This window comes from Rhinolophus sinicus, linkage group LG03, assembly GCF_036562045.2.
Source record: "Rhinolophus sinicus isolate RSC01 linkage group LG03, ASM3656204v1, whole genome shotgun sequence".
Classification (NCBI taxonomy): domain Eukaryota; kingdom Metazoa; phylum Chordata; class Mammalia; order Chiroptera; family Rhinolophidae; genus Rhinolophus; species Rhinolophus sinicus.
The window spans coordinates 194781834-194795525 of NC_133753.1; the positions used below are offsets into that span (position 1 = coordinate 194781834).

General features: G+C 41.3%; 1 protein-coding gene across 1 annotated transcript in view; it reads right to left on the reverse strand.

Moving 5' to 3' along the window:
- The window catches only part of ADCY2 (adenylate cyclase 2), a 348589-nt gene that overhangs the window by 52828 nt on the left and 282069 nt on the right, over positions 1 to 13692 (reverse strand). The window contains exon 15 of the mRNA XM_074329098.1: positions 11046 to 11130. Within this exon, the coding sequence (XP_074185199.1) occupies positions 11046 to 11130 (85 nt within the window). The remainder of the gene's footprint in view (positions 1 to 11045; positions 11131 to 13692) is intronic.

The following is a 13692-nucleotide window of genomic DNA, read 5'->3' on the forward strand; positions in this document are numbered from 1 at the left end:
CTACAGGGGCCTCCTGAACACGTGGAAGGCGGGCCAGGAAAGGTGTCATACTCTGATTCACCCCAGAAAGAAAAGCCTCGGAGCACGTCTCTAAAGACCCGTGGGTTTGGCACACACTGTGTTCAGATGCAATAGGGTGGATTCATTCTCCTGCTAGTCTGCATGTTTACCTCAAAGTCTCCCCACAGAAGCATCTTTAAACTTATCGTGCCAAACTTGCATCGTTCCCAAGATCAGAGGGGCAGGCTGCCTCCTTATCTTTTCATCCTTGTCACCAAGTTGAGGCAAAGTAAATAAAACTCTGCTGCCCTATGAAGACTGGTAAACACTGCCGTTGGCGTGGACAAAGAAACAGAAGAAGATGATAAGAGATGTGCCTCCTGAACTACAGTGACAGTGACAGAAGAAGGGCAGGGAGATAAAGACGTTAGGGGAACAGAGGAAAACAATGATGGGGAAAACAGACTAAGATCTTAAAACTGAAAGTGTCTGACGAAGGACAAATGAGAACACTGACTCTATTGGAAACTCTGAATAAAAATTACCACTTGGTTCTTGACATGATAATTTACTTCAGTTTATTCTGTTTCAGGGGAAGTATTCAAATAAAGTCCCTGATGGAAAAATAAGTTTATCAAAATGAATATCAACCTAATGAAACATAAGTGATAATATCTCAAAGAATGTTTGGTATTTATTCAGATGATGCTTTTCCTATGAAAATGAGACAATGACTCCTATGCGCCGAGGTTAGTCACGCCAGTTGGGTTTAATTCCTGGCATAATTTCACCTAAATCTGTTTCCTCCCTTTCCTGATCATCAGTGGTCTCACTGTGTCTTGTGATTACCTCTTACAGAGAGTTCACTGTGGACCTTCTAGAAATGCTCTGGGCTGTTAATGCCACATCCACCCACTGACAAATACAGAATTGGTGCTAAATGCAGTGGGAGATATAAAAGGAGAAAGATACACATTTATATTAAAACCCTATCATGGAGTTGGGTCTGGGGACAACGAGCAGAGTGGTTTGCTAGAAATATTTTCCCTCCCTCCCTCCTTTCCTTTCTTCCTTTCTTTCCTTCCTTCCTTCCCTTCCTTCCTTCCTTCCTTCCTTCCTTCCTTCCTTCCTTCCTTCCTTCCTTCCTCCCTCCCCTCCTCCTCCTCCTCCTCCTTCCTTCCTTCCTTCCTTCCTTCCTTCCTTCCTTCCTTCCTTCCTCTTTCCTCCTTTCCTTCCTTCTTTCCATTTTTCTTTTTTAGTGCTTTGCACTAAAAACAACTGGTAGTAGATTCTCACTCAAAAATGCCTCATAATGTAATATAATAATAATAAAAGCAGGTTGCATTCACAATTTCATGAGTTTCCATTTAAAAAATAAAATTAGATACCTGAGTAGAAGTTGATGCCTATATTAAGTGAAAATTTAGTAAAATGGAAAACATTCAGGAAAGTTATAAATATTCAAAGTGACTGAGTAGCAAACATTTATTATTTAAAAAACAAAACATCTTAAAATCGTGCCTGAAAGATGTGGTTAACTTTATCATATAAACATGCACTTTTGTGTATTTGGCTGAAAGAACGTCTACATTGGCATTTTAATTGCCCAAGGACTGTCTTTTTGAACGGCAGCAGTAACGACTTTAACAGTTCGTGTCACAGAGCCTGCCATGTGTGCTTTGAGTGTTTAATTGTACTTGAGTTTCCTACAGAAAGACTTCATTTCAGTCAATCATATTTTACAAAATGAATCTGTTTACCTTGTGCACCCCAGGGGGTGGGGGGGCACATGTCTGGGCCACTCATCCAGGGCACGGCCCTCACAGCCTGAGTGTATTGCATTGTCTTTGCTGAAATGCTGTCTCTGGCCACGTGAAGAGCCGGAGGACAGTGGTCTTTGTAGTCGCAGAAGCAGCGCAGTGTTTGGCAAATGGTAGAAAATGAATGTATGCTTACTTAATACATTCACTATGTTAATGGTTAAACCCCAAGAGAAATTCCCAAGGGCCAGAAGAAAGAAGGGGCTGAGTGCTAGAGGGACTGAGGCTGTGTGGTTGGCTCACAGGTGTCCTGGGACAGGACATGGGCTACGACACCTGGAGGTGGACTTTCAATGTCATGGGGAAGAAGATGCTGCCTTGAGCCTGCAAAAGGTGGGCAGCTGGGACCCAGATCCCTGAGTAAAACCAGAAAGCTCCAATGGTTGCTCCTGTCATGTAAAGAAGTCTGGAAGTCCATGCACTAGTTCGGGGAAGTAACAACAAACCTGCAACAATAAATCCAAATTCCCAATATGGGTGTTGGGTTTGAAATTACATGCTCTGCTTCATAATGAGAATCCCCAGTTTAGGAGTTATTAATCAGATAAAAAACAACAATAGCAACAAAAAACAAGACCAGAGGAAATCCTTGGGGCTCTGGCAGCAGCAAGAAAAACACTGCTTATAAATGATACTTTATATCACGGAGTACAGGGTATGGAGAAGCTGTTCCCACTGAACATGACTTCACAGTAATAATAATAAAAAAAATTGCAAACTAGCTAACAGAATGGACCTTACAAGGAAACATCAACAGACATAACAGTAGAATTAGCATAAGATCTGCAAATATTGTATCAATCTCAAATAGCCTATAAAATAAGATTAAAGTAATAAAGATAGAGTCCATAATGAATGAGCAGTTAAGAGAAAATAACAAGCTTATTTTTAAAATGAGCCACATACACTTGCTGGAGATGAAACTGTGAATACGGATGCTCAAAACTCAAGCGTTATTCTATAGCGAGAGGATAAGATAGCTGTAAAGAAATCACCCATAAAACAGCACAGAAAGGTAAAGAGATGAAAAATATGAAAGCAACATTCAGGCACAAAAGGTATAATAAAAAGATTTGACATACTTGCAGTGAAAGTTTGAGAAAAATAGAACAGAAAGACCAGGAAAGTGGCAAAACAACAAGCAGACATGGAGCAAGCATTTTGTGGAGCTGGAGCAGCACATGAGCTCGGTGGGTGAGGTGACACACTGAGTCCCAAAGAGGAGAAATGAAAGTGCACCAACACCTTAACACAAGGCGTCTATTGCCCACAACAGACAAAGAACAAGTCCTACAAAACCAATCAGAGAGAAAAATACCTGCTGTCTACCCCCGAACAACAATTAGATGGTAGCTTTCTCCTCAGCATAAGAAAGTACAAGAAAATATAGACTCATGTTTTTCAAATGTTAGAAAAATCATTACAAATTATTGTTACTCCATGAGGAAAAAAGACTTTTTTAAATACAAAAGCTGAGTGGGCATATAATGTACAGACTCTCACTGCAAAGATTACAAAAGGAACAGTCCTTCGGGAATATGGACACTGAGTCCTAGAGGAAAGAATGGTGCTCCTGAAGAATGGTAAGAAATTGGTAAATGATAAGAATACATGATGATGAATAATCAAAGCAGTCTAAGTTTAGGGAAATTTAAACACTTTTTGTCTTTCTGTATTGTTTTATGGGTTATTTCCTCAATTCTTATCACACCTTCAGCATAACTCTTGGGATTTTTATTTGAAAAAGAGAGAAGCTGGAAAAGGATGATCTCATTTAGAGCTTGGTCCCTGTGTTTTTCAACAAGAAGATAAAGGTGTGAGTAGTAACGGTCTCTGTTAGTCTTGTGCATGTGTTACACATTTTAAGTTAATCACTAAAAGAAAACACGAGGCTGCATAACTTTCGAGTCACTGGAAGGGGTAAAGGGGGAATAAATAAACTCCGTTGGTCTAAGAGAAGGCAGGAGGGGAGGAAAATAAGTAGAAGCAAAGAAGATACGTGATGAATAAAAAGAGCAAAATAAGGTTGCATCAGTAATTATAATACACATAAATGTATGACACTTGTCAGGTAAAAGAGAGAGATTTTTTGATCAGAGAAAATAACATACAGCTGGATGAGGCTTACCAGACACACACGTAAAACTTACATAAGGACAAGGAAAAGCTGAATAACAAGACGGAAAAAGGGACACTGGGAAAATACTAACCAAGAGAAAGCTGGTAGTTATATTGACATTAGAGAAAATCGACTTCAAGGAGAAACACTCCTGTGGAGCAGAAGGCTTTTCTATCAGCTGGTGTGTGACCTATTTTCCTTCCCCAGGATGATCTCTGTATTTGCGCTTTCATCTCAGCCTGGAACAAGGTCGGTGGGCTGGTATCATATTATCTCCACTGTATAAAGCACAAGACTGCCACTCTGAGAGAAAAATGTCTTCTGACATTTCCTAGCATTTTCATTTGCTGTATGTGACATGCTTGCTTCAAAAGATGCTTTTTGGGGTGTTTTTTTTTTTTTTGCTGGTAGTTTTGGTCAGAGTCAATGTGCTGTATTTGTTACACAGATGTAAGCACACTTCAGGTAGTTTAGAAAGTTAAATCTGGCAGTAAATGTACACATTATTATTAGTAGTACTCTAACAATTATTTTTATTTTTATTGCTGATTATAATGAAAATGTGCACTTGAATCTCTTATTCTATGTCTTAGATTCCACTGAAATAAAATGGGTTGTTTTGATTGTGAAATAACATATATATGAAAACACTTTGAAGGGCTCTTATATGTGTATATGTGAAAACATTTTGCTTAGTATTAATATTAAGGGTACTTTCTTATTAGAACACGTTAGAGTCTAAATCCATGCATAAATTAACTTTTTTCTGTCCATTTTACCAAATGTCTTTTAATATGGAGTTATGCTTTCCCCAGAATCCACTTTTACAAAGGAGCCAAATATACACAATGGAGAAAACAAAGCATCTTCAGTAAATGGTGCTGGGAGAATTGGAAAACCGCATGCAAAAGAATGAAACTAGACTGCTATCTGTCACCATACACAAAAATTAACTCAAATGGACCAAAGACCTAAATGTAAGACCTGAAACAATAAACTGCATAGAAGGAAGCATAGATACTAAACTTATGGACACTTCAGAGAGGATTTTATGAATTTGACCTCAAAGGAAAGGAAAGTAAAAGCAAAAATAAATGAATGGGACTATATCAAACTGAAAAGCTTCTGTACAGCAAAAGAAACTATCGACAAAACATAGAGGCAACCAACCAAATGGGAGAAGAAATTTGCAAACAACACCTCTGATAAGGAGCTAATATTCAAAATATATAAAGAACTCATATAAATCAACAACAACAAAAAAGAAACAATCCAATTAAAAAAAATAGGCAGATGACCTGAACAGATACTTTTCCCAATACCACAGCCAGCAGATATATAAAAAGATGCTCAACTTCATTTGCATTAGGGAAATGCAAATGAAAACCCCAATGAGATACCATCTCACACCAGTCAGAATGGCTATCATCAATGAGACAAGTAATAACAAGTGTTGGAGAGGCTGTGGAGAAAAAGGAACCCTCATACACTGTTGGTGGGAATGCAGACTGGTGCAGCCACTATGGAAAACAGTATGGAGGTTCCTCAGAAAATTAAGAATAGACTTACCATATGACCCAGCAATCCCCATTCTGGGTATCTACCCCCAAAATCTGAAAACATTTATCCGTAAAGATATATGTACCCCTATGTTCACTGCAGCATTGTTCATGGTGGCCAAGCCATGGAAACACAACTGAAGTGTCTGTCCTTCAATAGATGATTGGATAAAGAAGATGTGGTACATATATACAATGGAATATTACTCGGCCATAAGAACAGATGAAATACTGCCATTAGTGACAACGTGGATGGAACTTGAGATTATCATGCTAAGTGAAATAAGTCAGATGTAAAAACTCGAGAACCATACGACTTTAGTCATATGTGGGATATAAAACTGAAAGCAACAAACGAATAAGACAACAAATAAACAAAATCTGATAGAGACAGACAACTATTTAGTGGTTACCAGAGGGTAAGGGGAGAGGGGGGTGGTAGAAGAGGGTAAGGGGGATCAAATATATGGTGATGGAAGGAGAACTGATTCTGAGTGGTGAACACACAATGTGAGATATAGATGATGTATTACAGACTTGTACACTTGAATCCTATATAATCTTACTAACCAATGTCACTCCAACAAATTTAATAAATTTTTTTTTAAAAAGTAAAACATAAATAAAACTAAAATAAATAAATAAACTGGGCCAACAGTTGGATGACATATATTAGGAAACTATTAGGTTGGTGCAAAAGTAATTGTGGTTTAAAAGGTTAAAAATAATTGCAAACACTGCAATTACTTTTGCATTAACCTCACAGGCTAGAGGAGAATATGAATGAGGGTCTATGTGAGGTTATCCTGACTGACCAATATGCTTTAGAGTGATGGACGCTCAGCAGTCATCACACGGCAACCTCAGTGCCACGTCGGCCCGTGACCATGAACGGACATCCCTGCCTAGTCCAGGCATCGTCTGCTGGGGACTGTCTCCACACACAGCCTGATACTCTGGAACCCGCCGCCAGTGAGTGGTAAGGACTGTCAGGGCTGACTCCAGTTCTAGCTCCACACCTACTTGCTGTACATTACGGGGTGAGTTATGCAGCATCTGCAAGCTTCCGTTTCACTAGTTGTAGGATGCGCCTTCCTTCCAAGGCCTCTTGTGAGGACAAACGAGCCAATGTACACAGAACGCCTACCAGAATAAGTGTCATTTTTAATATAACATAATATTTGTTATTTGAAAACTACAGTGAGGTCAGATACAGAATAATCTACAGGGATCTCCCGCATTGTAAGCCCTTTATGCTGAGTCTAAAGGATCTAACCCAAGGCCAGGAAACCTTTGCAGGGCTTAGAGTTATCACACTCATGAGCCTGCTCCGAAGTCTCCACTTCCATCTTCAAGAGCTGTGCTTACAAGTCCTCCTGCATTAATTTTCGTGGAGGGAAATTGCTTTGAAATGTCTGGAAATGGAAACTCACTGAAGCACATGACTTTTGGGTCCCCCACCCACAAACCGGGGGCTGCGCAAGGTTGTCTCCAGGTCCTCTCTCAGCCCTTGTGTTTACGATTCTGAAATGCTAACTGGCATCTACTGTAGGAAGCTTAGTAGCTCAGGAAGACATCGATGCAGACGGGCCGAGGGAGATGTGACAAGTGAGGGCCCCTGGCTGCTGGGCCAGGATGCGCTGAACCCAGAGCTGCGAGCCAGAAGTCGAGGCTGTGTGAGCATGAGCAGTGCTGCAGGGGGTTCTATGTGGGTGCAACCCAACATTCCTTCAAGCTCACTGATACTAAATATTAATCGTAAATTTTAAGTGCTTGAAGTAGTACAATCAACTAAATAGGGCTGAAGCAAACTCACTGAGGATCTTTCCATCTAAAAAAATACCAACAAGAATACAGATAGGAAGCCCAACCAACAGGCACTAGGGAAGATGGTGGGAAAGGTGGGCTCTGCAGAGTTGGTTTAGGAAGGTTCGAAGATTATTTCCAACTGAGGTCAGAGTCAAGGAATCATGCCGCCTCTAAGAAAGAATTTCAGGGCAGCAGTGGCCTCCGGCCACCAACTCACCACTGCTCCACTCACTCACTCACACGCAGATCCAGTCCCCACATGAGACCATCTCAAGAAGGATTAACATGGGATCTCAGGGCACGCCGACTCTGCCTGGGAATGGTGGTGTTAGGGAGACAAGAGGTGCGAGCTACACAGAGCCAGATGCATGGAGGAAATTAGAAGGAACGTCACAGAAATGATGGCACAAGTCCAGTAGTGATCAGTAGCACATGCTCACTGAACACATTTACACGGGGAGCATTCTGCAGGGTTCGCTGCAAGGCTGAAACCTACTCTTTATATAAGGGGAGACCACAGCCACACTTACAGACAAGGGGCAGGTGCATGAGCTGTTACGTAATCAAGTGCTGAATTATGTGACACTGGCCCTAAGTCACACGATGCTCAAAGAAGGGCCCATCATTAGGGCTGGTGTAGTTTCTGGAAACATTGCTAGGAAGGTAAGCAGTTGCTAAGCTCACCTACACGGCAAGAATGGGGAGGTGGGCTCTAGGGGGTGGGGGGAGCTGTGCTGGGAGAGCCCCCGGGGCAGGGATGGGGTGGGAACGAAGGGCAGGGGTGGGGCGGGCTGGACTTCTCCCAGCAACAATGATAACCAACAAATTTCCTGACATTTTTCTCCAAATGTGTCACTGAACAAATATCTGTGAGATTTTTTTTTTTTTATCAATAGGAAAAAAATTGCATTTCATTATCACTCTTATTTTTTGCCCATTTAGGTATTTCTCTACTTTTTAAAAAATCAAATCCTCTGTTTCACTTTTTTGTTTAACAGAAGGTAACAAAGGTCAAGCTCTTGGTGGAGAAACATCAGCCAGGCTTACCTTATCCCAACCTCCTTGATAAAAGTATTTTAGGTTAACTCTTCATACCGAGAATTTAACACCAATATTCTTAGCATCAATATTGCCCTTGGCATTTACATTTTTAGAAGGTTAACATATGGGACCAGAAGGGGAGTCTGGGATACTAAGTACTTTCTCATAAACTCAGTATTTAATCCATAAGTAAATGCAAATCATAATAAAACGTCACATAATTGGTAGGTTTCCACGAGGCCAGGGAACGAGCTGGTAGGATGCAGTAATACTCTCTGTGTGACCATAGTGGAGCATTTGTGACATACATAATTTTTGAGTGAATTTGGAGGGTAGACTAGAAAGCACACTTAAAGACTTCTTAGACTGGCTGTGCATTAAGATATGGATGTTGACAGTTGAAAACGAATCCTTACAGCATCGTCTAAACAGTAAAAAGAACCGCATGTTGGAATGGGAAGAATCCCTTTTTGAATTTTACCAGCATTACATCTGCGCCAAGGATTATGGCCGGCCACTGGGGGGAGACTCATTCATGAATCCTAACGGTTCAAGTTTAGAAAGACAAGCTGTCTTCAAATCTTGTCTTCCTGGCCACCTTGGCAAAATACAGGCCTTCTGCGAGGAGGAGGAGGCAGGCACCAGTTCATTTGCAGCCTTAAAAGTCTCTCTTTGAGACAACACAGAGTTAAAAAGAACCTCCAGGCATCTGGTATGTGGGTGTCAGACATAGAAGGAGCCACCTGCTGTGGATGTGGGATCCCGATGGCCCTGAAACACTGGACGGACGACGACGGCCCCACATTGAGGTCCGGTTATCCTGGTGCTGAAAGTGGGGACACTGCATGAGAACAGAACATTCCCACAAAGGCAGCTAAGTGCTCTAAAGATCCATTTTTTTCAGCCTCCAGCTCTGTGTTTCTTTTCTACAGCAACTTAGTAGACAGAAAAAAAGTCAAATGGAACACATAAATATACCCTATGCTCCCCTCCCCCATGACTGGGTTCCTTGGACTAGAAAATGAGAAACATGGCTACTTAGGCACAATGACAGGAGCTGCTTTAAGTACAACAAGGTTTGGACTTCCAGTGGAACCACACATGCTAGTTCCTGTTCTACAAACCTGAGAAATGGGCTTCAAAATCCTTCTGGGGGCCAGGAAGACAGGATGGAGCCCATGTGCTTTCTACCCAAGGGAAATCGGAACATGGGAAATCAGGCTTCTCTGTATATTCAGCGTTTCACAATGTGACAAGGATTCCCAAGGGTCTGTATTTACCCAGCCCTCTCTTTTCTACAAACTACAATGCCTTCTGGGATTTTTAAGAGACACCATATGCTCATTTGAGGAAATCAGAAACCACAGTCCCACTCGCAGAAGAGTTCCCAACTCTTCCCAAAGAGTTCCCAAAGAGTTCCAATTTGAAACTTCTAAACTATGACAAAGCAAACAAAACCCACAAAAGTTTGCAAAGGTTCAAGGCAGAGGAGGAAGACAGTGGAGGCACAGACCGCTTTGGAATTGGAACCCTTTTTGAACTGGAATGTGACGGAAGCCTAGGGCTCCAGACTACTGCTTTTCAGAGCCACGGGAGGCCATTCTGTCACTGTGATGTTCCTGGCAGTAATCCTGTGTCTTTTGAACAGCAAAATGACATGACAATGAAGAAACAGATGAAAAGGATAAAACCATGAGAAAAATGCTGCCACAGGAGCCAGAGAGCCCCCTGGGGGAGCCGCCTAGCCCCGAGTGACCGGTGGCTGGGAGTGCTGCAGGCTCCGGCCTGCTTCCTCAGTTGTCGTCCACATGGACTGTCAAAGTCTAACTGGAAGAGAAATCATAATTCCAAAAATATGAAAAACACGAAATTGCATTAACCTCAGGTACCATACGGCATGCGTTCACCGATAAATATTTTAAAGATTATTTCTCTTTATTTTGTATAACAAATGATTGTAACGTTAAACTTTTGGTTAAAAAAAAAAATCACAGAAGTGTCTCTGATGGATGCCTGTGAACGCTGCTCAAAACCTAGCTCAGAGCGGCCTCTCCTGGTTCAGCTCGGCTCCAATACACAAGATGAAACACTGATTGTTTTCTGATTTCTATCCCATGGCCTTCTGAGGATGCTCGCATGCAGCTCGGGCCATCCTGCCACATGGCTTTACACTGAAGAATACACATAGATTTAATTCTTCTATCCAGAACTAGCATTTAAATTGTTAAGTCTACAATGATTGGCTTAAATGAAAACACGAAGAAGACATATTTTTATGTTTGCTATTTTCGTATGCTCCAATATTTTATATCTGGAAAGGGGGTATAAAATACATATTTGGTTTGAATTCGAATTCCCCTGTATATGAAAAGCCTCCTACTATAGCTGTATTCTCAATTAGAAATACTCTGAAAACGTAGAGGAGATGATAAAAACTCTTGACAGAAACAAACAGATGTACAACTACAACTTTATGATGTGACAGCCAACATCTCACATAATCTTCCAATCGGTGTCTGGGTTGTGCACGAGCTGCCTCAGTTTACATTCTGGGCTGTTGACATGAAGGGTATGTGTTCTTTTACTGAGATCGGTAGCTCTTGAAAGGGTACGTGAACAAGCTCCCTGTTTGAAGTACGAAATCAGTTTCCACTCAATGAGCAGTTTTCAAAGAAGGTGCACATTTGCAGTACCTACCAAAAGCTGTCCTGCAAAGCAGACGAAGAGGATGGAGGCAAGGGAGGCAAATGCAGCTCCGAAGGAGATCCCAAGAATGGACGTTCTACCAGGAAACAAAAAGGCGCAGGTTAGTGTGGGGAGAGCACCTGTTATTCCGGAAAGAACATCAGTCATCTTTTCAGCTTAATTAGGACTTAATTAAATGGGGACTTCAATTCTCACTCATTTTTTGAAGAATGAAAATGAAGCTAAAAGTAAAAATATGTCATTGAAAAGTGTACACACTTATGTCTGACCAACTTGTTTTGACTCATTAAAATGGAGTCAAATAACAGTTCTTTTTCAAGAAAAATGATCTTTCTGTGACTCGTCTGTGCTACTAGCACTTTCATGCCCACATGTGCCCGTGACCTTCTCGGTGCCCTGTGACCTGACGTTCCGGCAGCGGCTGCGTCCAGGCAGCCTCACTGGATGCCTTTGAAGATCTCATGCCCCATCCCTCAGGAGACACTGAGTCCTCCCCCCCCACTACATCCAATCAGACTCAATTTCCTTCAGTACAAATGCATCTAAATGTTTCCCGAGGTTCCCCCCAAATCTCACGGGCCATGGCCCTTTACATTCTTGCACGAGTCAATGAACACTCAAGGTTTCTGGGATCATGTGAAAAATATGCTAAGTTACAGATTGTGCCATCAACAGGTTATAGGTAGATATAAGTATTTATAAGAATTGTATGCATTACTGAGAGGTCCTTAAAATAATTAAAAAAACTAAAAACCTCTTAAAACTTCATTTAATGCAAGGGTAGAAATGTTCAGGGATATCAAATGAGCTGAACCACAACAAATAATCTAAGATGAAATTCAAATGTTACATCAGAGGAGAAGTCAGGCGTGTCTGAGACCACAGTGAACCCCCTGCCAAGGAGACTGGCCAGAGATACTGAAGAGAAGAGATGACCGTGGAAGAGGAGCAAAACCCTGACTGTCCAGGGATGGGACGAAAGACTCAGATGCAAGTCAGCAAAATGCTGAAATTTCTGGCCAGTGACAGCTGTGAGCCTGGCAAGGAAGGAAACGAAGCAAATGATCACTGAGCTGAGTCACCAGAATGCCATCGTGATACGAAGCTTCCAGGCAGCCCACACACTCACATCCCTTTTCTACTATGAGAGAGGATTACACACCAAGCAAGATCTCTACACACTTGACTTCAAACCCATACTTGGCCTGACTCAGTGATGATTTGAGCAGAGTTATCTCCTGGACATGATTCACAGTGTTTTCAAACACACGGCTGGGTAACATCATTTGTTCACATTTTATGTGACAATAAGTGTGCTGGGAGGGTGTATATACAGCAAATGCACTTAGAAGGGAGACTAGTCTTCTGCGCAGGCCCATGGTAGGCTGTAATGGCACAGAGATGCGTAAGATGGCAGCCCTGTTTTAAGCCTTCTTGCAGTCCAGTACAGGTGAGCACTGCGTGTCTCCTTACCTCCCCATCTCGAAGATCCTTCTTTAAGACATCCCTCTAGTCCTTAGTCCCTCGTCAGAAGCCACAGAGGCCCTGGCTGCTTAGCCAGACAGAGTGTGTGTGTGTGTGTATGTGTGTGTGTGTGTGTGTGTGTAAGGGGGAGTGGGAGGCAGTCCTACGGCAGAGGTATGGAGGCCTCTTTCTCACTCCTGTGACCAAAGAGAGACACAGTAATTCATCTGCTGAACAGTTGTTTGCCATCTTTCTTATCCATTTTTATTCTTATAAAATAAGCTCTGATGAGTTTTCTTGGACTCTGTTTCCTTTTGGATGTCAAGGTAATGCCAGCCGCAGGAGGCTGAGTTCAGAAACATTATTTCTTTTAGTTTGGTCTGAAAGTGTTTACATAATAAATGAGTCTTATATTGAAGGTTTGGTAAATCTCAACTGTACAACCATCTGATGAGGGAATGGTGAAGATACGATGCTATGATGACAGAAGCTGACATCCACAGAGCATTTCCCAGGTGCCAAGTGCTGCTCTTAGGGCTTTATACGTATAGTTTATTCCCTCCTCACAAGAATCCTGTAGGCTGGTTCCTAGCATCACCTCCTTTTACCAAAGAGAAACTGAAGCCCAGAGAAGGTGAGAGACTTGCCTACGTGATACCTCTAGTAAGTGGTGTGGTTCTATGTCCACAAAACTGTTTTCCTGACCAGGTTCCATTTTTAGAAGTAGATATGTCACATTTCGGCCATGTTTACCAGTTGGTTGTATTTCTTACGTCAATTTTGATAATATTCCTAGAAAAAAATTATCCATTTCATTGAGATGTTCGAATGTAAAATATTCCAATAGTCTCTTAAAATTTTAAAAGTCTCCATATTTGAAATAATTTCTTCTTGTACTTAATGCTATTTTTCTCTTTTTTCTTTAAATGACACTTTTGAAAGTTTGCATGTTTGTTGATCTTCTCAAAGAACGAGCTTTTGGCTTATCATTAAGGTCTATGCTTTCTGACACTTTTCTATGTTATTAGATTCTGATTTAAGTTAAAAAATTCCTTCTTAAAAAAAGAACTTATATTGTTCTTTTTCTTGATTGCCATTTATTGCCAATCTTTTGCATTTTCTAATAAATGTATTGTAGGACATAAATATCCCTATAATTACTGTTTTAGCCAAA